The sequence below is a fragment of the Periplaneta americana genome, chromosome 10 (assembly GCF_040183065.1).
Source record: "Periplaneta americana isolate PAMFEO1 chromosome 10, P.americana_PAMFEO1_priV1, whole genome shotgun sequence".
Classification (NCBI taxonomy): Eukaryota; Metazoa; Arthropoda; class Insecta; order Blattodea; family Blattidae; genus Periplaneta; species Periplaneta americana.
In genome coordinates this window covers 127379257-127406797 of record NC_091126.1, presented here as the reverse complement: position 1 = coordinate 127406797, position 27541 = coordinate 127379257, and the positions used below count along the sequence as shown (strand labels likewise).

At 34.1% G+C, this 27541-nt stretch overlaps 1 protein-coding gene across 5 annotated transcripts in view; it reads left to right on the top strand.

Moving 5' to 3' along the window:
* The first annotated feature begins 3214 nt into the window (after nt 1-3214).
* LOC138708018 (guanine nucleotide exchange factor C9orf72 homolog) overlaps nt 3215-27541 on the top strand; it is an 89233-nt gene continuing 64906 nt past the window's right edge. For 2 of the 5 annotated variants that reach the window (XR_011334532.1, XM_069838126.1), the window contains exons 1-4: nt 3219-3470; nt 3564-5084; nt 10633-10857; nt 26785-26889. Coding sequence is in view for 2 of the 5 variants with exons in the window: in XM_069838126.1 (XP_069694227.1) it covers nt 4230-5084; nt 10633-10857; nt 26785-26889 (1185 nt within the window). In the remaining 3 variants the exon portion in view is untranslated. Of the gene's footprint in view, nt 3471-3563; nt 5085-10632; nt 10858-26784; nt 26890-27541 lie in introns of all 5 variants that reach the window. The other 3 variants (XM_069838125.1, XR_011334533.1, XR_011334534.1) reach the window with 3 other exon arrangements.

Here is a 27541-nt window from a genome sequence, read left to right as displayed (position 1 = left end):
GATGCCAAGGACTCGCCATAGACCATCCGGCTTCAGTCCCACGGCTGGGGAAAACCTCCGAAGAAACCAAAGTCCAAAGGGGGATCCAACCCAAGCCCGAACGCAGCTCCGGATCAACAGCCCAGCGAGTCTGCCGACTGAGCTACATCGATGGCTCTACTAAAAGTATACAATACATAGCCAATCAGATTATTAAATTTACAAACGCAAACGATCATTCATAAGTTGAGCTATATTATAATACAAAACTATTTAATTAAATTTAAGGCATAAACAATTCAACCAGTTGTGATATACAGAAATTGATAATACATATCATGCAAACTACTTCAAATTACAAACACAAACAATTTATCAGTAGAGCTATATAGATTACTATTCAATTTAAAGCATATACAATTCATCGGCCAAAACTATACAAATATATACAATACAAAGTAGCATACTTTCATTAAGCTATACAAATTTGTGCAATTAATATCAAGTAGATTAATTCAATTTATAATCATAAACAATTCATCAGTTGAGCTATACATATTACCATTCAATTTACAGTAGGTCTATATACAATTCATCAGTAGAGCTACACAGACTAGTAATCATTTTAAGAACATATACAATTGATCAGCCAAACTATACAAACATATACAATCAAATTAGTTCAATTTACAAACTTATTTTCGTTAAGCTATACAATTCATATGAAGTAGATTTATTCAATTTATAAGCTTAAACAATTCATCAGTTGACCTATACAGTATACTATTCAATTTACAGTACATACAATTCATCAGTTATGCTAAACAAAAAATACAATACATAGTAAACAGATTAAGTCAATATAAAAACATATTTTAGTTGAGCTATATAAAATTGTACATGTCATTTAAGTAGAATAATTCAATTCACAAGCATAAACAATTCATCAATTGTGTAGAAGGTATGAATATGTAGAAATTTGGTTAATTCTTTTCTGAACCTTTTCTCGTTGTTCTTCAAATCTTTAAGATAATTAGGCAGTGCATTGAAGACTGTTATACATGAATAGCGAACTCCTTTTTTAAAACAGCTTAGACTAACAGAGGGTAGATGAAGATCTGATTTATGTCTTGTATTAAAATGATGAATGTCTTGATTAGTACTGAATTTATCTTGGTTCTTAATATACAGCATCATTAGGGAAAGAATGTATTCACAAGGTAAAGTCAAGATTTCTAAGTTTCGGAAAATATTTTTACATGAGGTCCTTTTATGCACACCGGCCATTATTCTTATAGCTTTCTTTTGTAAAACAAAAACGTGTTTAGCTTCAGACGAGTTACCCCAGAATATTAATCCATATTTCATTACAGAGTGAAAATATGCAAAGTATGACATTTTAAGTAAGTTTATATCACCAATAGTAGATAAGGATCTTAATGCATAACAGGCAGAGCTCAATTTACGAGTAATACATTCTATATGCGTTTTCCAGTTCAAGTGATTATCCAATTCTAAACCAAGAAACTTTGTGCTTATAGATTCTTTGAGATGAGTTCCATTTAATCGAATACTGTAGGAAACGTGAGCACTATTGTGTGTACTAAATTTGACTGCACTGGTTTTATCAACATTAAGTGCTAGTTTATTTGCATGGAACCATTCATTCATTAGATTCAGCACTGTATTAGAAGTGTTTATAAAATGATCGTATTGTTTGCTTGAAATAATTACACTTGTATCATCTGCAAATAAAATTACATGGGATGAATTGTTTATGGTCAAGGCTAAATCATTAATATAAACTAGAAACAACAATGGACCTAAAATTGACCCCTGCGGAACACCATGTTTAATATTTCTAAATTCTGAATAAGTAACTTTATGACTATTTGGTACATTCATTTCTACTTTTTGTTTTCTATTTGATAAGTACGATGTAAACCAACCCAACATCTCATCTTTAATACCATAAAACTTCAATTTTTTTACTAATATACTATGGTCTACACAATCAAATGCTTTAGCCAAGTCACAAAAAATCCCACCTACATGTAGTTTCGAATTTAATGAATTTAGTATTTCATCCACCAAACTAAAAGCAGCATTCTCTGTCGATTTTTGTTTTCTAAATCCAAACTGTTCTAAAACTAGTATATTGTTGGACTCCAGGTAATGATATAATCTATTATACATAACTTTCTCAAACACTTTTGAAAATGTTGTTAATAATGATATGGGTCTGTAATTAGCAATAGTACATTTATCTCCCTTTTTGTATATTGGTTTTACTATTGAATATTTGAGTCTTTCTGGAAAAATACCACATTGCATTGACAAATTGCATAGATAGCTAACGGAGGGGATAATATTTCAGAACAAGCTTTCAGAACTTTACTTGGAATTTCATCATATCCAGAGGAATATTTTGTTTTTAGTTGTTTTATCACATGCATGATTTCTGCTGCGGTAGTGGGAATAAATTTGAGACCTAAAAACTCAGTGTTAAATGCATCAGTTAGGTAACCAAGTGCAGCATCTTCTGCACAATCTTGAATGTTTAAGTTCTGAATAATATTTATATAGAAGTCGTTAAAATGATTTGCAATTGATTTTGGGTTATCTATTTTACTATCATTGATTTTAATGCAAGTAATATTTTCACTCTTTGAATATCGATTAGTTTCATTTTTAGTAATATCCCAAATAGTTTTAATCTTATTATCTGAATTTTGTCTTTGGATTCAAACTACCGATTTCACTGAGTTACAATGGTACCGGTAGTATGTGTGGTTATGAACTGTCATCTTGAATTCATTTAATTTTTTTTTTTTTTCATGGAAATGTAAATCCATCCCAGCGATTTCATTGTTTTGTGCCATCTCAAATTTTAGTTTTGCACACACTGATCACACAATCAATGTCTATTTACACACAATGTCATAATTTCTTTGCCCCTCCCATTCCATCGTATTTCCTTCAGAATAGTTTTGCAAATATAATTAAGTACATAGGGAACATATAAATATTTTATTCCGTTTTATTATTTACCATTCATGATCATGCATTCATTTCTGTCTTGAAGGAAAGTATTTTTTTTATAGTACACGAGAATCATACTACATGTACTCTCTGATCCCGGGCGACTACTTTTGTTTATAGCTCTGGAAATTCCCGGAAGATGGAGACACATGTTATCATGTGATTTACCAATCCCTTCGATGGGTGGGATATGGTTGCATATTAAAGGAAATTTCGAACGGTTGGTACTATTAAAGTGTTCAATGTGCCCGCAAGTCGACAGCAAGGTGCTCAATTTGTTTTGTTATATTATGGTAAATTGTTTAACAAACATTTTTATCGTTACAGAGTACAAAGTACGGAGTTCCTTCCTACGTTCTTTTACCTTTATATAGAACATTCAATTGTAGGTTGAATTCTTTGAAAATGGAAGAATTTGTGTTGCTGTGGCTACGTCTCTAGGAAATATTGTACGTATGAATTATGTTACACGTTGTTCCAAATTTCGTCTCATAATAATTTGTGTATGTTTTTCTACCACATTTCATTTCCTTTTTTTATAGGATGACGAACGTTTGCAAACTCTGTAGGATGAAGAATGCTTAAAACGTCTGTGATAATTCCAGTATCAATAACATAAGTAATTTATAGTCTGCTGCTGTTTATAATTTCATTTCGTTGAAGTAAATTTGTTATTCAAGAAAGATGTGATAAATTAAATCTGAGTCAAGGATGCTGCCAGTCAGTTGTGTGGTGATGTTGGAAAATTACTGACGTCAGTTTTAATATTTAAGAAATATTATCAGAAATGCTTTTATGAGATTGAATATTTACCATTGTAGAGAGCTGGAAATGAAGAGTTTCTTGCCCCACTGGAAGACGATCAGCCATGATTCTTTTAGGAATGACAGGGTTGTACATTGCCTTAATAGTAACTATCTGTGGTTTGGGAGTTATTTTTCTGGCAGTGCCAGATTTAATGGAAAATGACCTGTGGTTTGTAGCATTTTTGGATTTACTAGCTAACTGGGTTTTAGTATGGGAATTAACAAGTTTCTGTCATTTCATCGAAGGTGTGAGACACAAAAATATGTTTGGAATGGAGATAGCAACACTACGGATATAAATTTTAGGAATAAAATTGTATTTACTTACATTAATTTGAAGATTTTGCATTTTCGTAGTGTGATTTTATTTTAGAAGTACATAATTGTGAAATAGATTCCAATATGGTTGTTATGACGGAATCCATTCGAAACTCTAATAGAATTTCACTTCAGTGCAATATAGAAAACTTAGTTTCAAGATCAGAGACTGCAGTCATGATGGATGGTGACGATATCTGTAACACAGAATCACACTCAGATATAAATGTACCTACAGTGAGATCCATTGCTATGAGTGCAAATATTGCTAGGTCTGTTAGAGAGGAAGTTAGACACTTAATACACGTTGATTCTTCTGAAAGTGACAGATTGCATACAGATACTATGACAGACTCCGACTATAGCAAATGTTTAGAAGAAGTGAAAGTAGATCCATCATTCTCGTTAGGAAAGTCTGATTTTAATTTACCACAAGTTCACGGTGCTAGTTCAAATATATCTTATATTTTGCCTTCTGTGGAAGAGAATATAATATCTGCTATTGTACTTTCTAAATGGGATGATATCATTGGTCCACAAACAGTTCATGTATGGTTACAAGATAATGCAGATATTAAGAGTACGAGTATAAGAAGCATACCATACCGAACTGCGTTGAACTCTTGCCTAGCAAAGGCTGTGAAATACGTGACAGGTCATACAGTGAATTATTCTGGTTTGAGCTCTGTTTTCTCGCCAAGCTATGCTGATTCAGCAACAATTCCAGGAGAAAGAAACAACAGTGTGTTCGTTGTTCCAGAGTTAGATTTAATTGCCCAGTCTCTAGTATTCCAGTTGCAGAATCATGAGGTAAACACTCCGTTTTCTCTTGCCTTGATGGTGAGCTATCAACACTACAATTACTTCCTGCACCTTCGTCAGCTGTGCCGGCACTGGCTTCAACGCATGGCGGCTCGCTTGCATGTTATTCTTCTGAAGGTAATTCACACATTATGTAAGGAAGCGTGAGTAACTAATTGGTTTGATAGCTTAAAGATACTTTCATTATGAAACTGAATTCATTTTTCAATGTTTACGACTGTAAGGCTTCTTTTGTTGCTACATTCATACATTACATTACATTACTGATTCTTTCTTCTAAAAATGACAGTATACATTTTGTCATATAAGTGAAAGTACAGGGCGATCGAGAAATCGCTCTGCAGTGCTTGTGTAGCCGACACGAGAATTCAAGTGATGGCACTGGCCGCTAAGCATATGATTAGACAATATTTTGCTAGTAAAAAGAATTCAAGTGGCAACAGTGGCCACTGAACTTATGGTTAGACAATATTTTGCTAGTAAAGTAATTGTGCTAGGTGCATACAATTTATTAAATATGAAATAAAGGATGACCGGTCAATGTAGAGTATCCACCGCCCACTGAACGAATATTGGTTAAAGGAGCGTTGAGCGACTTCCGCCGATTTTGGAATAGACACCGACGCACTTAGGTTACTTTAGGTTTTTATTATCTCGTCAAGATGTTTAGGATTAGTGTAAAACTGGCCTATGTCTCCTATAGTGGGTGGGACATAAGTAACATTCACCAGATGACCAAACAAATAGAAATAAATAATATTGTAGCGAACATGCCTGCCTGCACCTCTCCACTAGCCCCCACTTTTACAGCAACTTTCCACCTTTATGTCGGTCTGAAATTGGTATAGGCTGTCAATTTTTGTTCTGTTTATGGTACATATTACTCGACTGAATGCCAAGTACGTAAATACATTTGGTCCTTCATGTGGTAATGCAATTGAAAAAAAAATTACAATAATATAAAATAAATATATTTATGAATAATGAAATAAACAACAAAATAAAATCAGTATAAGATAAGAAATAAAAAAGTAAATAAACAATATGAAACTCACCTAATCACAGAAGACCTTGCAAATGTATACCATTTTCTCTAAGGCATTCTCGTAAATTGTATTGTTTCAATATATTTTTCAACACTTCAATAAAAGTTTTTCTCTTCAAAGATTTCATGCAACTCGTTATTGCAATTTTAAACTTGTCAATTGTCTTAGGATAGCTTCTGTAGACTGTATGTCTAACAGCTCTCCAAAAGAAATAATTGGATGGGGTCAGTTCAGGGGATTACAGAAGCCAAAGCCCTTGAGAAATTATTCTCTCCCCAAAAACATCTCCTAATAGTTGCATTGATTGTTGATATTTATTGGCTGTGGTATTATCTTGTTGAAAAAATCCACCATTCAACTCAATTTCATTCATCTTCCCAAAGAAAGCAAATACAATTTCCGAGCAGTAAATATCAGAATTAACTGAGGTAAAAAAAAAAAAAAAAAAAAAAAAAAAAATTGGTCCGATAATTCGAGAATGAGATTTCGCACACCATACTTCAATTTGTCTAGATGTAACATGGTTTCCTGAAAAGCATGGGGTTTTCACAGGACCAAATTTGAGAATTAATGTAACCTGATAGATGGAACCAAACTTTATCAGTAAAAAGAGATGTTCCATCTAACACATCAGTTCCATGGCACATAGTAAATTTCTGGAACCATGTACAACAGTGAATTTTTTGCTCGTGGTCTGTAGATTTTAAGTCATATACGGCTGACACTTTATATGGATATAAATTGAATTCTTTTTTCGGGGCTTTGTATGTGGAACCATAAGAAATATTGGCTTGTTGTGTCAATTTCCTTACTAATTTCGTGTTACTTTTAAGCATCCTATCTGAAATATCAGCCTGTTTCAATTAAAGCATTCAGTCTATCACTCTTCCCAACATAGTACACCAAACCTTTCTCGATAAATTAATTAAATCAAGGACATTATCCGGTATCCTAATGTGGTGGTCTCGATTTTGGAAATCTTTCAACGAATTTTTGTTTCACTTTCACCATGTAATTTCCACCTTCTCGAAAAACATTCTCCATTACAAACACACTTTCGTTGATAGAGAACATTTTACACAGACTGATATGAAGTAACAAATTTTCTGCAACCCTTGCTGCTGTCGAAAGGTATGCTGGGGTGTAAGGCTGTTGGTCTTGAAGGACTTTGGGTGTGTGAGGCTGTCAAACAATGATGAATTCATAAGTGCCAACTTTCTACTGGGTTACTAGAACTAATGTAGCTGCATAGAATTTCTTGATCGCTCTGTCTGTGTCTTAAAACTTTTGTGTGTACTTACCTTAGAATGGGGTAGAATTGACTGCTGGGGTGTAGTTAACTTAATCGCACCATGCTGTGTTATTAGTACATGGAAGTACTAAAATTATTTAAATATTATTAAGTCATTAAATATTAATTTTAAATAATACAGTAGAACCCCATTATCCGAACTAAAGGGGGCAGAGTCATTTTAGAAAATATGTTCTTTTGGATAATCCATGGGTACCATCATTTGTAGTAAAAGGAAGATGTTACAATATACAGCAAAAGCATGCACTTTATTAGCTTGTACATATACCCTACATATGAAGATTATTTTGCACGTAGTAGTCAGCAGTGGGCCTATTGTTTTTCTTGCAATGCTTACGAGCAACTATATCACAAATCTGATGATTATATTAGCTGATCTGTTCATTGCTTTTCCTAATGAATTGTAAGGCATCACAGAAGTGACATCAGTTGTCACCTCTTATTCGGCTGTAACTAATTCCACAATTTTTGGGTTAGGGTGTAAGTGGAACAAAAAGATATAAACTGGGTAAACTTGACCACGAAAAAAAAAGTGTAAATCATGATATCAGCCCTAATTGTGACTAAGAATTACAAAAATGTACTTAAGAAATGGAAAAAAAAATAATGAACTTTAAAAAATATATTCAGTCCATCTGATATGATTTAATTTTTTTTTTTTTTCTTATGGTCAAGTTTACCCCAGTTTACAGTACATAAACAAAGAATAACTTTCACTTGACGAAAGCGGCGTACAACTACTTGCCCCTGCAAACATAAAACAAGTGAACTGAAAGTATGGAAAGCAGATTTTTCTGCGTATTACATTCCTTAAAGGGCATTCATCCTTATCTCTAGTTGTAGCTTAACTGTGAGGTGAGAACAAGACTAGTTGCATGTATTGACAGACTTTCAGAACATAAGATGCAGTTATATTTTAGACAATATTTTTTTTAAGAAAAGGTTAGTGTTAGGTCCAAAAAATATGGTATGTATATTTACTCCACTGTTTCGGTTAACCGGGGTTTTACTGTATTTGAAAAATGGTTATGCTTACCCATTTTACGATATTGCAGTGATACAATGCAGTGAAATAAATACTTTAATGTTATATACAATAAATGTTGGGAAAATTACTTGTTGAGGGATAAGAAGTTTAGATTATGGTATGTTAACACTGTTAACAAGTTATAATGCATTTTCTGACGTTAATTTCATTGAGAAGAATGTCTTTTATTACTATTCCTTCTTGTAAATTCGTGGGTAATGACAAACGTCTTCTGAAAATAAGTAAAAGTTTTCATTAATTCTGGAGGAAAACTTCTCCATGGATTTTAGAAGTTCTAAGCATATATAATTCTGTATTAAATGTTTTTAATTTATATGCGTAGATTTTTTGCGTGCGGACTATGGTTTTACATGTTTCAGATTTTTGAAGTTGTAGGCCTACATAGTTTTGCATGGTAGCATAATATTACGTTTGTTGGTATGTGATGTATGTTTACTGCTTGGTGGCAGTCTGAGTAATTTAGGTTATGGACTGGAATGAATGGTTGGACGAGGAATAAACTGTTCCTTATTAATTTTGTTGAATTTAATTTTTGAATAAGGAAATTCGTTCTGGTTTTATATTAATTGTTGTAGAAATTAAGTTAACAGGTCCTAGAATTGAGGAAACACTGGTTAGTTTAGTTTTGCTTTGCTTGGGTTAGTTAGGATTAGTTGAGGTTAGGTGAGGTTACAGTTGAAATTATGTGTTTCCGAAATTTTTTGTATTATCAAAATCGAGCATAAAATCATCGTTTGTGAAAAAAAGTTCGAAAATCGTGGAGTGGTTGACCTCCAGAATTACCAAGTTTTCTACTAATTATGAAAACAGTCTAAAAAAGAGTCGGTTATTTTGTGTAAGAATCCCATGTATAAATAGGACACTTGTGCTACAGACATATTCCAGTAATTTATTTGACACTTTTATGTTGTTCTCTTGTAGGCCTATACTTAGAGCTTCCTCTTTAAAATTATTTTGCTCTTTTGCTATCTTGAATGCCTTGTACTAACAACATTGTCTATTTAGTGGCATTTATTTGATATCAGCAATTAAGGAAATTAATTTTATATAAGAGAACTAGTTTTAGTATGCATGTCTGCATTTAATTTAATATTTTGACAAGTTAAATAAACTTTGTCACAGATAGAAATACAAGAAATTTTTTTTCTTCTTTTAATTTGAACTATTTTATTGTATTATGGTAATGGGGAAATTATGTATAAAAATTCACCATTTGCCAAATGTCACAGTGTATATATTATACATACACATAGAGTATATATTAAATGTAACAGACACAAATAATTCAGAGTTCAATTATGGCAACATAGTTACACAGAGATGTTGTCTAATGCTTATAATGTGTTTAAAGAATTTTTTAATTTGTGACCGAGATACTTATTGTAGTTTTTTATGTAAATAATGGTGCTGTTTGGTTGAATTTTTTTGCATAATCTCTTACTACATGAAGTAGTATAGTCCACACCTGTGGAGTAACAGCACGTCTGGCCGCGAAACCAGGTGGCCCGGGTTCGATTCCCGGTTGGGGTAAGTTACCTGGTTGAGCTTTTTTCTGGGGTTTTCCCTCAACCCAAAATGACCAACCGCAGGGTAACTTTCGGCGCTGGACCCTGGACTCATTTCACCGGCATTATCACCATCTCATTCAGACGCTAAATAACCTAAGATGTTGATAAAGCATCATAAAATAACCTACTGAAATAAAACAAAATGTAGTAGTATAGTAGTATATATATTTATTTAACCTGGTAGAGGTAAGGCCATCAGGTCCTCTCTTCCCCTCTACCAGGGGATTACAACTACAATATTAAGAATATAATTACAATTAATATTAAATTTACATCTGATTAATAAAGGGTAGACAGTTTATTGTAGAAGTTAAGAATAAAGAAAGATTTTATTTTACTTAAGTAAAAGTGAAACCTAGAGTAATAAAATTATAGAGTGATGAAATTACCGGATATTGAAACATTTTGTGCTAGAATAAGAGAACTAACGGGAAGTAATGGAAATATCTGCAGTCATGGAGAAAAATTCATTGAATATTTTCAAACTTAAATTATTTATCGTAATGAGATGAAAGATAACACTCATAAATTATTACTCATCAAAATTACTATTAATTTCGAACTATAAAAATTAACCATAATTTAATGTTTTATGTCTTGTGAAGTGTTCAATTGCGGTCTCAATATTTGCAAAATATGTGCAGTAGTTTCTAACATACAAGAGACTTATTACTTAATGTTATTGTTGCAGTGTTTAACCTCAAATTCTACATTTGAAGCCAGTGATCAAGTGAACGGATGGATGTTGAATGTGTGCTACATGATGTTATCGTTGAAGTCATGTGGCCTTGTGCCAACACCTCGTGTTCATCACCATGTATTGAATCACCCTCTTCTGGAGAGAATTCTTACATCTCACTTACAGACGTTTGGATGTACTGTAATTATGGGAACTTCTTCTGAGGACATTGATTCAGTAAGTCACGTGCCAATAGATACTGGTACCTAGATTATGAAAAGAAGTTAATTTTTAGTTACTACTGTATATGATGTGCTCAGCAGATTATGAGATTTCTTCATACTGGGTAATACGATAAAATACGGAGAGGTCTCAGTGAACGTTCCAAGTTGTTTCTATCAGTCAGTGAGTGGCAAGTCTTCCCTGCTACCTCTGCTGCTTGCATCTGCAAACTCATGGCACTTTGCTAGATTAAAACTTATGTATGCTTTTTTTTTTTTTTTTGGAGAAGGACCCGTAGGCAAGCATCACAGTCTTAGCATATTGTGTAACATGTATTGGGATGATTCACTACTCAACAAATTTGAACTTTTTTTCCATAACATTAATAAAATAGGCTGATTTTAACTAATTTGCATGCGCTAAACACGAAAATGACAGTCAAACGTTCGTAACATGTCACGGTTTTCTGTTATAGATACTTACTTGATACATTGAAAAATCAGGATTTTTGACCTATTAAAATTACTTTGTTCTCATTTTTTTGTGTGAAAATTTCCAAGGGCAACTTAGATATGATAAAACTGATACATTAACAACTGAGCAGCTATTAAGACTTATAAAAATCACTCTCCGTGCAATAAAATAGAGAAAGATAAAAAAAATACCTTCATTTTTTTCTCTTATGAGAACTGGAATCTTCTCTTTTTAAAAACTAGCAATAATTGCCCATCATCACTGGATCCCATCTTCCTTGATACCATTGCTCCATTGCAGCAATGTCTTGGTAAAATCGCTCTCCCTGCTCATCACTTACAGTCCCCAAGTTCTCAGGAAAGAAGTCCAAATAAGAATGTAAGAAGTGGATCTTCAGTGACATACTGTAGGCTATTCTTTTTTGTAGTTTCTTAGTAACGTCTCTATTAATTGGCGATAATTTTCTGCCTTGTGATTCTCTAAAAACCCTTTGATGCAAAAGATTTCCATGTTGGTAATTCCTTGGGGTTAAGTCTTTTCTCAAAAAATGCTGTCCTTCAAAAGTTGTCTAATTTGTGGACCGACAAATATGCCTTCGTTTAATTTAGCATCACTGATTTTAGGGAACAGAGTCTTTTAAGTATTGAAAGGCTTCTCCACTCTCATCTAGAGCTTTCACAAAATTTTTCAGTAGTCTTAGTTTTATATGCAGTGGAGGAAGAAGTGCTTTCTCATGTTGCACTAACGTAGGATATTTAATATTATGCTCACCAGGAGTATAACCTGGTCTGATAGGCCAGTTCTTCGCCACATAATGTTGTGCTGTTGCTCGATTGTCCCACAAACGTAAAAAACAACATAACTCAGTAAACTCTCCTTGTAATCCAAGCAACAAAGCTTTTAATTTCAAATGCCCACAAATTGCCCAGCGATGATGTGCATTACAATTTACTGCATTCAATATTATTGCCATGTTTTCATAAGTTTCTTTCATAGTGACTGAATGAGCCACTGATGGAAGGTTTTGTATTGCCATTGTGCAATAAAACTGCTTTTAAGCTTAGTTTTCAGAATCGAGGAACATTCTCCATTCTTCTGGATTATATTCAATATCTAATTCATCCATAAGCCCGTTCACATTTTTGCAGGCACAAACAGTATTTTCCATTGCAAAATAACTAGTCAGTTTATTGTTTCGTTTTCTGAACACGGAAATCTTCGAATTTTTTGTACGATGAATGAGTAATGGAGTGGAGAAAAAATTCTCTCCGGCGCCGGGATTTGAACCCGGGTTTTCAGCTCTACATGCTGATGCTTTATCCACTAAGCCACACTGGATACCCACCCCGGCGTCGGACAGAATCGTCTCAGATTAAGTTCCAACTCTTGGCTTCCCTCTAGTGGCCGCCCTCTGCACTACATCATAGATGTCTATGAACGTAGGACTGAAGTCCACACATGTGCTGAGGTGCACTCTTTATGAGTGACTAGTTGGCTGGGATCTGATGGAATAAGCACCTTGGAACTGAATCTGAGACGATTCTGGTCGACGCCGGGGTGGGTATCCGGTGTGGCTTAGTGGATAAAGCATCAGCACGTAGAGCTGAAAACCCGGGTTCAAATCCCGGCACCGGAGAGAATTTTTTCTCTGTTCCATTACTCTTTCATCATATGATGACGCAGAATATCTGCATGGAAATATCATGTGTACTTTGGTACATTAAAATAATATATATATATATATATATATATATATATATATATATATATATATATATGATATGCGAAAGACGGCGCTTATTCCGTCGGATCCCGGCCAACTAGTCACTCATAACGAGTGGACCTCAGCACATGTGTGGACTTCAGTCCTACGTTCATAGACATCTATGACGTAGTGCAGAGGGCGGCTACTAGAGGGAACCCAAGAGTTGGAACTTAATCTGAGACGATTCTGTCCGATGCCAGGGTGGGTATCCGGTGTGGCTTAGTGGATAAAGCATCAGCACGTAGAGCTGAAAACCCGGGTTCAAATCCCGGCGCCGGAGAGAATTTTTTCTCCGTTCCATTACTCTTTCATCGTATGATGACGCAGAATATCTGCATGGAAATATCATATGTACTTCGGTACATTAAAATAATATATATATTCGAATTTTTTGCTATTAAGGCCCATTTTTGTAATCTAGAACCTAATAGTTCAGCATGTTGCTTGGAAAGACCTAAATCCCTAACTAAGTGCCTGTCATATCAGATGTGGTGTTCTATGATGTTTGGGAATGTGGATGGCATCAGCGGAAGTTGAAGGTTACTCTGAGGATTTTAATAGTTTGTGTTCCTCTGGAATGACAGAATCTTCCCCACTGGGCAGAGAGATATGGACAGGAAGTTCACGAGAATGTGGCACAGGTCTTATGACTGGTGGGAGATTAGGATACACAATTTTATCTTTATTTTCCTTGAAAATCCCTCTGTTTTGGTAATATAGAAGTAACAATCTTCCACATGACTGGTAGGCTGTCGCAAAATCATTGGAACAGCAAAAGACATGTTATTTTTCCCCCAAAACCACTCTGTTAACTTCACGTAACATGTTACACAATACACATGTGGTGCCCAATTTTTGTCTTGTTTATCCACTTTACAGCCAAAATACAAGAAATGTGCCTTTTTATATTGATAATTCCCCATAAACATAGCAGAAACTATTTGGAAAATTTTTACATTAGCGACGATTTAACACTATTACAGAATAACTAGTACCTCTCATAACATTTCCACAGTCAGAACTAATCGCTAAATTGTTCATTTCTTGTCTAACGATACAACAGTGACCATATTTCCTCCTTTCCCTTAGTCAGTTATAGCCAGATGTGACCTACCCTCCATGCAGCTGCATAATAAGGGTAATAAAACAATCATCGCTAAGGGGTAACACTCATTTAACCCACAAAAGTGAAAGTATGTTTAAATTGGTACCTTAAAAGAACGGAAATGATATATAATTATGTAAAAGATCTACATTAAAGAAAAGAACCTCTTTCAAAGTGGCTAGGTTTTAACACATTTTTAGACAATTCACTAACTAAAAATATAAGTTTCTGAAAAAATATGACATGTAGGCACTTTTTCAATGTCATATTCGTAATCAAGACATACAAATTACATAAAAATACAGTAGTTATTCTTATCCAGATTATGAAAACCTTGTTGAGTAGTGATTATTGAAGTCTTTAGGACTGCTCTTCAACCATGTGATTCACTGCTTGGTGCCATTTTATCTATTCGGCTATGGCATCCGGTTCTGACAAAGTCTGTAAACGCACCTCCATCTCCCTGTTAATATGCTGCCTCCTCAGGTTGATGGCATCTGTTTGCAATTCACGTGCTTGCGTTCTGCTGCATTCTTTGACCTGAAGATGGCAGCACCACAGATTCCGCGACTCACCAAGGCACCATCTATCCAAAGGAGCTACACTCCCTGGTCTGTTATAGTCCACTGTAGAAGCCACTATGGATTTGTGCAGCTTCCCCAGACAGATGACACCTGTAGGTGAATCCTGGAATCACATCGGCCACAATCTGGTCGACCTGAAACTATTAATATGGTACATGAATTGAAACTAATTCAGGCAAAATGAGTCCGAGGTTCAGCATTGGAAGTTGCCCAGCAATTCTGCTTGAAGTGGTTGAGGGAAAACCTCGGAAAATACCCCAACCAGGTAACTTGTTCCAACCAGAATTTGAACCTGGACCCATTTGTTTCACAGTCAGGCAAGCTGTTACTCTACAGTGGTGGATATTAAAAAATTGGACATCTTTGTCTCATGATTAACCACTAAAAATGCCGATCCGACTTTTCATGAGTTCGTCTCCCCTTATCTGCATGGCTGGTGAATACCTTAAAGTTTAGCTTAGTTTATCACTCCTGGCTGGTGTTTGTTATTCTTCATGCTGTAAAATACCGTCTTGCAGAGATAACTGCTTAATGACAAATATATTACATATTCTTTAAGCATTAGCTCTTATTTTGTACATGCCAAGAGAGGGAATGAGGGAATGATAGAGATCACCACTTCAAAGCTGCATGGTTGGTGAATCCCCATTTCCCGAAATTAGTTGTCAGTCTGTCCTTGACAGATGGCAGAAAAGACTTGCAGTGAGTCGGCTAAAAATAAGTGCAGTTTATCACATTACATTATGTTTTGCAATGGTTACATAGTCAGTTGCATGAACGTGTACACATTTTGAAGACAGAAAAATAAATCGTGTGTCAGAACAAGTGAAAGCTTTAGACATAAATTTCTTGTCCACCAAGTTCTGTGTTGAAATACAATAATAAATTTAGTGAATAGGTATAATGAATCAGGTTCTGTGAAATATGAGATTTGAATCAAGTATCGCACAAAATGGGCAACAATTCCAGTAGTACTATATCAAGGGTGAGCACCAAATGTTATTAATATAACATAATATATAAATTTTAATCTGGCGAAATGCAGTAAGTTAGTGGATGCAAGCAGCAGGGGGGAAATACCACCCGGCAATCAACAGAAACACCTGGAATATTTGTATGGAGTCACTGTATTAATCATTGTTACCACCTTACATACATTGTAAAGGAAGTATCGCAATACTGTGAAAATAGATTTCGAATTTTAGTGGAATTGATCTTTTCATTGTACTTCATTGATATGTACTCATACTGAAAAAGTGGTTTCTGACTTTCTCCACTCCTTTCCCTCTTCCTCTCTTCACTTCCATAGCCTTTTCTCACAGTTTCTCTTTCTCTGGCTTTTTCGTTTAATTTTATCCATTATTAAACTGAACAGTAAAGGACTTATGGAATCTCTTTGTCTTGCTACTTTTGCACACTTAAGCTCTTTGTTAATTTTCCATTTATACCAACTTTTGTTCATGCATTTGTGTTCATACCCCGTATCAGTTTTATAGAGGTTCTTGGAATTCCTACATCTTTTAGAAATAACTTCAGTACAGAGGAAAGGAAAGTAATTCCTCTATAATTCCCTAGATCATTCTTATTTGCTTTTTGTGTATAGATATAGTAATACAGTAGAATCTCTCGTATCCAAGTTTCACAACCATACAGAACAACTGGTAATATAACTGTGTTATAAATTCTAACTTCCAGCTTTTTTGAGAGCAGACTGGATGACAAAAGCTTCTCAACCGAATGATAACTGGTATTTTCCATATTTATTCTGCGTTTAATTTCCTCCTGAGTGTCATTTATATTTGAAGAGTCCACTGCAAGAATGATGGATGTCATTTGGAATACATTTTGCAGGAGAAGCAATTGAAAGTTTGAAATGCTTAGCGCTCAAAGCTTAACTGTGATTTTCCGATCATTACTGGACAATGACTATGAGTGTTAATGCCATATAACTATGTATGTACATTTAATATGTCTTAAGCTATGCATTGACAGTCTTGGTTCATTTTAGACAAGAAAGTGACATCCATCATTCTTGCAGTGGACTCTTCATTTGTCACTGCTACTTTAGTTTATAACATACTGACTGTCCCTCGTATTTTCATTTTTCTTTTTCTTATTAAAAATGCCTTTGATTTGGAATTGTTGGTTATTTGGGTACCAGATATGAGGGATTCCATTGTACAGTACTTATTTTCCATTTGTTACCAATTTTCTGATGTCTTGCTTTAATCTTAAAAAATTCATTTCTTGTCATCTGTTGCTAGTGCATTTTTTCTCTTATTTCTTCCATAACAGTTGGTACTTCTTGTGTTATTTGAAAATCTTCACCCTCTTCTTCCTTTATTTTGTCTGAAATCTGTTTTTCCTGGTCATCATCTTCACTATATTATCATCAGAATGGAGGCATTGAAAATATTTTCATCTATCTACTTCGACAATTTGATTAATTTTTGTATCATTTATCCAAGTTTTCCTATCACTAAGCATTCACTGACATTTTTTGTACTGTGTAGGTAAGGTGCGTCATCTGAGCTGTGGTCTGTTTCCCATATCACTGTACCTTTGTGGATCCCATACGACCTATAGGCACCGTGCATGTACTACTAGTGGCTCCTTGACGTGGCAGTGTTTGTAAGTTTTCATAGGAGACTGTACAACTCGTTTCATTTGGTGTCTGTACATTTTGATAGTTAAACTGAAAAAATCTGCGATATTATCATTGAATGCGTTTTTCAGTCAATAAATAGGGTCCATATGCAGCTTATTAAAAAAAAGCTCACTTGAAAGGGGGAATGATCTTTATGTGAACATAGTTACAATATGGCAGAAGTACGAGGGCTATTAATAATAATAATAATAATAATAATAATAATAATAATATGGCGGAGAAAATTCAGCTTGGTTGGCACTGGTGCCATACACTGGCCTAAATTTCCTGAGAAAATTTCTTCACCTATGACTCGAACCAGTGCACATTCTGTAATGCTTGTCCTAGGCAGGATGCCTTAGACCACAACACCACGGAGTGAGACTAAAAAATTGCTTAAGGTCTAAAATAGCCTGCACCAATTTTCATGCCCATGGGATTTCCCAGTCTCTGATAGGGTCAGAAACCCTGATAGAATTGATATTTAATCCTTTCGGTGAAGTCCAGAGGGCTTAATTAGTCAAATCCACTCTCCTCACCTCCACACTGGGGCCTCTGGGATCTTTTAAGATGCAAAAGAGAGAGTGGTGTGTGGAAGCAATGGGAAACTACCACATTTACCTTTCCCAAGAAAAACTGCAAACATGGCATGAAATAGGAAAGAATGGAGAATGCTAGGTTTGCAGTGAAAGACCTGCGTTTGGGCAGAACACTATGAATGAATGAGAGCTTTCAAAACACCTGTTAGAGTTAGAAAAATCTGCATGTGTTTACTTTCATCTATATACTGTAAAATCCGTTTATATAGTGTAAAGGGAGCATAGAAATAATGTGTAATTGAGAATAACGTAAATTACATATGAAATGGAACAAAAATATATTATACAGTAGATCCTTGATTATCCGTCACCCTATTAACCAATTGTCGGCTTATCCGAATTTTTTTCTGGCAGAAAAAAATGTAAAGTAGCTACAATACATTATATTTCAACGTAGTTTTTCTACAGAGGGTTAATACAAGCCTTTACCCTTTCGCAATATGTAATAGGAATGCTTCACTGTCGGCAACAGAAATAGTTAGTCTACTTAATAGCCACTAAGTATCTGCTTTCGAAGTAATTACCCCAAGAACTTCCACAAATCCATGTACCATTCTGTCCTTATCCTTACTATTCGAGTGGTCGTATTGCATAACTTCTATGCAAAATGTTTTCCACATTTGCCAAAGAAAACGTGTTGTGTTAATTATAGAGAAAAATTACAAATAATTGAGAGATTTGGGAGAGGAGAAACTGTGGTTAATGTTGCTTCAGAGTAGGAGATTGGCATTACAACTGTACGCGATTTAATAAAAAAAAAAAAGATTAAAGTGCATGAAGTATGTAAATCTACAACATGAGACTTCTACTATTCCTATCTTTCCGCAGACAATCATCAACCATCAACACTTGGCCCTGAAGAACCTGTAGTTGACAACCGAACTTTTAGTGAATTTCTGATCCAGTACATAGCACATTAAACACAAGACCACGAAGGAAATTTCGAAATTTTGGCCAAAATATTATGCACCTGATTTATGAAAATCTTTTACAGTACGGATTATCCAATTTTTTCAATTAACCGTTCAGTCCACCTCCTTCATTACTACGGATAATTGAGATTCTACTGTAGAACTCATGTAAAACATATTTGATCTATTTTAAACATAAACACATTTTATACTTCTGGTGCACAGATACATTTGAAAAAGTATTTATTTTGGATTTATTTTTCTTAAACTACACCCTTGTTCAACTTTTCCAGATTGTTTTTGAAAAGCTCGGTCATCCACACTTTCTTGTTTGCCTCCTAATCAGTAGAATACATCTGCCATGCCAAGGATATAGACAGTATCTTCATGAAGTTCATAAATGAGAAAAATGCGTTCAAAGTTAAATACATTTCCCATTACTTTCTCGTTTATGGATTGAGTTCAAATTAGCAGTATAGTTGTAAAATAAGCAGGAAGATTTATTTATGGCATAAGAAATTGAAATTTTTCTCAAATAATTTTATTTCAGTAGATACTGCCATTTTACAAAGTGTAATATGCAAACTTTAACATTGATTTTGCAACAGTAAATGGAAGTAACTGCCTTTTTTTGTTGTATGACGTAAATGCTGCTTTCTTCCTTTGTTTACTACTATAGTAGAACCTCTGTTATCCATTGTAATGAAGGGGGTGGGTTGAACAGTTAATCAAAAAAACCAGGTAATCTGTATCATAAAAGATTTTCGTAATTTTCTCTATGGTCATGCATTCAACATATTAGCACAGTCTAGTATATACAGTCGCGAAGCTCAATATGTAGTAAATATGCAAACATTAGATAGTTGCTCACCACTAGGATCGCTAATATCGCCTCATTACAGGCAATGCAAAATAGTACCGTCACAGTCTATTGTTTCTAGCACCCTCAAAACTCAAGCTTCGTGACTGTATATAGTAGACTGTGATATTAGGTAGTGATCAGAAGTTCACTGATTTAAGTCTGGTTGTTAACAATGGGTTTTTAAGGGCAAGGACACTCCTTGTAATGGCTGTCTGTGGAAAGATAGGAATAGTGGAGGTCTCGTGTTGTAGATTTACATACTTTACACACTTTATCCTTGAGTTTTATTAAACTGCACACAGTTGTGACTTCAATCTCGTATTCTGAAATGAGCCAAAGTTTCTCTTTCCCCAAACAACTCGGTTATTAGCACTTTTTTAATACTTAACACAAACAGTTTCTTTTGATACCTGTGGAAGACATTTTATATAGAAGTTATACAGTATGACAATTCGAACAGTAAACCATACTGTGTAAGGGTAAAGTCTTGTTAAACCCTCTCTAGAAAAAAAAAATAACGTGCTAATATAATGTACAGTTCTTCATTTATTTTTGTAGCAAAAAAAATGTGGGAGAAAAACAGTCGGATAATCCACCAATCAGTTAATAGGGTGATGAATAATTGAATCGCACTTTTTAGAAAAGAACCAAGTCAAGATTTGCTACTTTTCAACAAAGAAAAAAAAAAATTATTCACGTGAATAAATACCAGTGTATAACTGCCATACTATAAACATCGAGTTGATGTTAGGGATACAGGTAAATGTTTGACTCTTTGTCAATCAATACGTCTTGGAAGTATTAATCATTTCATCAATAAAAATAAAGTTGGCAAATTTTGACTTAGTTCCTTTTTAAAAAGTGTGATTCAATTAAGGTTCTACTGTATAAATAAATACACTGTAACAGATGGTTTGGGCTCCAATTTTATTACAGTAGAATTAAATTACAGAATTTAGAGGTAAAAACACGATCAATTTTGTGAAAAACAGTTGTCAGCCGAAAATGCACTAGGAATAAAGATTATTTATGTCAGTTTTATTGAATATAAAATTTAAGAACAATTTAATTCGTGGCTAAAACATAACATGTTGGTTATTCACATTAGAAATGTTTTGCCAGAATGAGATTGTTTCCCAGATGTTAGCAGTGTCATATGAGTTTTTAAGCTTTCAAGGTGACTGTGATTAGAATTAGGCATTTGGGTAAACTACTGTGTCCTGGAACTTGACATTTCCAACTTTTCAGAACTACATACAGGTTCCATCATCAGTAGAGTCGTGCAGATTAGTGTGACGTAACAAGCGCAGCAGAGTAGTCGACCTCTGTGGTCTTAACTTGATAATGGAACCTGTATATAGTTCCGAAACTTTGGAAATATCAAATTTCAGCCTAATTCTAATTAATGGAGTCAGTTTTCTGATTATACCTTTATTTTTTCCTTGGAGATTCCGCAAGACTTTGGGTGCTGGACAGGTTGTGGGAAGACTTTTCTTTTTCTGCACTTCATTTTTCAAAAATTAGTTTAAGTTATTCACTTGATTCATAACTATTTGTTCTCTATTCAAGGTTATAATTATTTCTTGTTGCATGAATCTGCACAATTTTAGAAAGAATATTTTCTTGATTGAATTTGAATTTTCGCTTCAAAACTGAAGGGAAATCCTAAAAATGATAGAAGTATGAACTGTTCATTACTTAATCATTTTGTTTATTTTCTGATGAAATACTTGACGTAATGTTTTCCCTTGCTACAACGATAGTTCTGCTTTGATGGTAAATACTGTCACAAGACACAAATGTATGTCAGCGTTCAAAGTGCAGTAAAACCTTGGATTACAAGTAACTTGGTTTGAGAGTGTTTTGCAAAACGAGCGAACAATGAGGAAACATTTTGGTTTGATAAATGAGCGATGTCTTGCAATACAAGCAGCACGATTTGTACATAACTTGCTTCACAATGGAGGGGATCTTGTCTGAGAAGGATGAGGAAAACAGAGCAGACGAATTCTTCACTTCAAATCAGATTAAAGAGCTGTATAAAAAGTGAGAAGCAGTACAAAATTGTGTTCAAATACAGCACCCTTACAAGGTTGTAGCAGTGTGTGCGATAAATCTGTTTAATGATAACACAATGTCACATTTCCGCAAAATCCTCAGAAGGAGTCAAAAGCAGTTGTCATTGGATGGGTTCTTAGTCAAAGCAAAATATTCCAGTCAGTCAGAAGTGATTCCGTTAGTGATAGTGGAAATATTTTCTTTAAATATTCAAGATGTTTACTAAGCAATAAAACATGTGAAAGACACTAAAAAACAAAATACACTAAAGTAATTTGTGTTACACTATTGTATTGAATTTTACCTAAATTATACTGTATTTTATATGAATGAAAGATTGTGAAACGAATTATCTGAGTTTGCATTGTTTTTTATGGAGAATTGTTTTCATATGTGAGCGTTTTGAATTAAGAGCATGTTTTCGAAACAAATTGTGCTCGTAATCCAAGGTTTTATTGTAATTCACTTCGTTTGACTTCTCACTCACTTTTGAAGAATTTGCTGTATGAACAAGGAAAAATAGAAAAGCCCAATTTTCATTGGCAGCATAATTATCTAACTAAGATATGAAGTGCTCTGAATCCCTGTAAAACATGCTGAACTGCATGAAAGTACTTGTTAACTCTTTCTTCTTTCTCTCTCTCAAGGCTCGTCTCCACTATTAAACATTTAAGAACAACATGTTAAATGTTAAATTGTTTACTGGTAACATTCTAAGATGTTGATAGAACATGTTAATGCTAATTTCATTTAACACTGTCCACACTGTTAAACATGTTAAACTTGACTTTCTTTGCATAGTCCACCAAAAACAGTATATGAGATTTTAATGTAGATAGTGTCTTATTTTCAAACCTTGGACAATGGACTCAGATGATGATTTGGATTTTGTAATTGCCTCTATTGCTTGTTACAAGGCCTTGAAAAGGAAGAAAAGGGAATGTGAGTGCGGCAATATCTTAGTAAAAGACACTATGCAGAAGACATTCTAAACAAGCTTAAAGTTGAAGATCGATTTGGATTAAAAAAAAAGTGCCGAGAATGTCAGAACATGATTTTAATATAGTGCTGCAAAAATACTTATTTTTACATCAAAGAAAGGCACAATTTAAGAGGAGCCATTTCATCTCAAAAAAATTACAGCGCGATTATCGTAGGACCTACGACAAGATAGATGTTAAAAGAGCAGGTAATATCATATAATTATTCTTTCCGAAGTTTTACAAACGTTAACATACATCACCAAATACGACCATTACTGATGCCGACATAGCATTAATGTTTAGCTTACGACGAGAGTGCGAAAACTCTCTATTGTATTCTCGTGAACAGTTAAATAGTAATTCCAGTTCTCTAAAATATTTGGCCTTCTATGTTTTGTGTTTGTATTCTTTTGCAAACAAGCCCTTTCCATCAGTGCATTAATTTTATTCTAACGTATTTTCTTTCGTTCACTCCATTACTTCGAACAACTTACAGCCAACACCAAGGACCAATGATAGTATAAAAATGATCAAGATATGCGCCACAAAATCGGAAGTTAGTTGTTGCTATGGAAACTGTACGAACTTTGCCGAACTGTACCAATGCTGCACGAGCAAATGAATTGACTTGACATGTTTTCCATTGCTGCTGGAAAACATGCCAACATGTTAAAAGTGTTAACTTCAATATACTCAGCCAACATGTTAAGTCAATTGAGACTTGAAATGTCCATATACATGTTAAATTCAACATGTTATATTTAACATGTTGTTGTTAAATGTTTAATAGTGGAGACGAGCCTTTATACTTTCATGCAATGAAGCAGTAAAAGTGTGTATCTTGCCCTGATTTGTTCCTACAGGTGGAAACTTCTCATTATAAATGATATGCATATTAGTGAAGATGGCTTTTTTAAACTGTCGATACGAGGCAACATTACAACCTTTTCTAAGTCAGCAGACACATGCATTGTTCCAAAGTCAAAGTTTCTATTTACATGGTTCCTGTAAAGTGAATGACCACTGGAAGCCTCCAATCATTGCAAGTTTTACATTCGGTATGCCTACCAGTAGTATAGACAGCTTCAGAGACTACTTTCTTACATTGTAGCCTGTACTTACTGCTTTCTGTCATTATTGAGGTTGAATGGCGGGATTGTAATACAATCTTAAAAAGCAGTATAGGTACAGATACTGCTCTCTTACAGTGTAGTCAGTGCATACTGCTTTTTGTCACTGTTGAGGTTCAAAAATCGGCAAAAGCAGTAAGTGATTTTTCGTTTTAATTTGAACAAAAGTAATTTTTACTGCATTTAAAGACTGTATTATCATCAGGCAGCGCATTTTCATTCCCAAACAAGTTAGAGAAGTTATCGGTTAGTACATCCTGGCCATTCAGAGTTGAAACTCTGATGCTAAATGCTTACATCAGGAGACTATGAACGGTATAGTTCAATAGGCTACATAATAATAATGGATCATTACAACTGTAAGATTGATGCTAAATCCAGCTACTTTTTAACCACATAAACGCACTAAAATTTCGAAACTAGCTCTCTACAAAATATTAGTGCTACATATGACAGAAAATATAATTAGATAATAATACTGAACTAGTATATAGAATGTTATACAACATAATAGTACACATGATACACATTAACTTTATAATTATTCTCTATATACAATATATGCAATTAATTCATGTAACAAAATAAGTTCCATTACGGTGAATAAAAATATATTCTGAAATTATGAAATTCGTATCTTTTACCGGAGAGAATTTTTCTCTGTTTCATTACTCTTTCATCATATGATGACGCAGAATATCTGCATGGAAATATCATATGTACTGCGGTACATTAAAATAATATATATAATAATTGTCAGTAAAAAATTTGTTTAAGCTAAGAAAATGTTCTCCCTATGTTACATGACGTTACAGAGTCACAATATAATAACAAAAATCAATATACAAATTAACAATATATTTTACACAATATATACAAATAATTCATTTATCAAAACCTATACGCATTGCAGTGAACAAACACATACATTCTGAGGTTATGAAATGCAAATCTTTTATGAACGTCACAAAAAATTTGTTTAAATTGAGAGAATGTTCTTTCTACCTCTCATGACATTACAGGGGCATATTTATAATACGTTACTTCACAGCACAGATCATCATTTCACATAAATCACAGTATGTTTCCATTTCTTATGGTGAAATAGTCCTTCCGAAATTCGAATATAACCAACTGTAACGTAGATCTTGCTGGAAGCTTATTCTTTTGAAAGAAAGAAAGAAAATAAAGAAGAAATAAATATCATATATTTTACAAATTAAGTTAAATTAATTTAGGCTCTAGCAACATTGGAATGGGACAAACTTTTGTTCAGAAACGAGCCTACTTAGAAAATTATTTAAAAAATACACATGTAACGTTTACACCTTCTTGCATCTTAAAAAACTTACCCTCTGCTATTCTTGTGTTAGCCCGCCATTCTGCACTGGTTACGTCATGTGCATGATTTAAACTATAAAGCTGTCACATGTAACTATGTGTCACAGCACTGTATAATGCAATAGAATAACTGTGACAACAAAGCTTGTGAGGGACAGAGAAAAATTACTCAGAATTGAGAAAAACATGTAAGCAGAAAATGTACAAGTGGGACAGATTTACAGGGAAAAAATCGAAATAAAGTTCAAAATATAATGTACAAGTGCGAAAAATGTAGAGGTTAGAAACGTATAAATGGGGCTTCACTGTAGTTCCAAACTTTTCAACTAATTTTTTTTCGGCTTAGGATTTTTTTTGTGTATTTTCCTTCACAAAAAGTGCTACTCTTCCTACAAATGTTATAATAGATGCATGAAATTTTTTGTTGCTGTTCTTTAATGTGTGTTTAATAATATTTGCTATCAAGACTGCCTTGAGATATCATTTTTTTTATTTTTATATATAATATGTCTTATGCACTTGCATTTTTTTGGCAACTTCATACTTGCCTGCATTAAATATTTTTTCTTCGTTTTTGAGTAAATGTAATGGAAATCCTTGACAGTAAGTTTTGTTTCTGGGTGTCTGACAAGTGTGTAGACAAAATATCAGACACAAATTTTGAAATTTGTGAAAAGAGTAGCAACTTTTCAAAATGCCGTTTATATTTACAAAAATGTTAATAATTCATACATTTCGTGACCAAATTAGATGAAACTTTGTACAGAGACTTTATATGCATCATAACTGTACAAATTTTCAGGTCTCTAGTTTGAATGGTTTACAAATTGAAATTTCATCTCAATGTAGCCTTAACACCTCTAATTCAATTTCACCATCACTACTTAGTGTGGTGCCGAATACTCAAAAGTTTCTACCTTCTCAAGAGGCCTACCATCACATACTATATGTGTTTTTCCTGTCTGTCCTGTTTTGAAATGCACATCTCTCTACTTTTATCTGTATTCTCTATCATTCCCTTCTTCTTCAGTTCTTCCACCACTGCCTGCTGGAGTCTCTCAGATGTGTCATTTATCAAAATGTTATCTGCATAGAGCAGTACTTGTGTATAGATTGGATATTTTCCTAAGAAGGCAAATGGTCTACTGACAAAGAAAGTGCCGAAATAAGTTGGTGGTTTCCTGGTTGTAATGTGCTGCTCTGCTTAACAGAATGCAGTTTTTTTTTCTTTGTATATTTCCATGTTTATAAAGAATTGTATAATTAAACTAGTAATGATACATATTGTTTACTCTGCATATCAAAATTATATTTGTATAAAAAACTTATAAAATTATTTGTACAGTATTTTTGTCACTAAAATAGAATACTTGTAAGGAATTGATGTACTATTGAGAGACAATTCTGACAATAAATTCTGTTCTGTACATTATAGCTATAACATGTATAAAAAAACTGTAAGACAGTAATTACTCTGTTGCAGCTAATTCTGTTCTTGGCTCTTTTTTTGGACACTGATGAACTACACTGCTCACGATTTGTGCTTCCTCCAGGCAACTGCTCTTTCCATGCAGGTCTCTTTCTGCAGGTAAATATTTTGTAAATCACTTTACCCCGGTAAAAGTAGCCTAATATATATATTTTTTTTCAATGCGAAATTGAGTATAACACATTGTGTGAATTATACTTGTTTACTTTTCCATTGACGTAGAATGTTGCCTCGTCACTGAAAATGAATTTGGCTGAAAGGTCTTCATCATACACCATTAGTGTCAGTAAATTTTCACAGAAAACACGTCGTTTTGGATGGTCATCAGGTTTCAACTTATGAACTAATTGCAGTTTGTAGGGGTGAAATCACAGACGAGAACGTAGGACCTTGGAAACGATGGATTTAGAAATGTTTAACTGCAGGCTAGCTCTACACACAGACTTTCGAGGACTATGTACAAATGCCTCCCGTACCTGTTATACAGTTTCGGCATGACAGGGCATATCCCTGAATGGCCTTTCCTTTTATCACATATGCATCCATGCTCTACAAAATCTGTACACCACTTGAAAATTGTTTTGTCGGTAAGTGCCTCATGATGACAATTCTGTCTGAAAGCATGCTGTACTCTTACTACACTCAGAGTACTATGATATTCCAGTACACACCAACAACATTCCTGTGGATTTGCCATGACCTAAATAACCCTCTAAATGCTGCAGAATTTACACAGACTTGAAAATTTAAC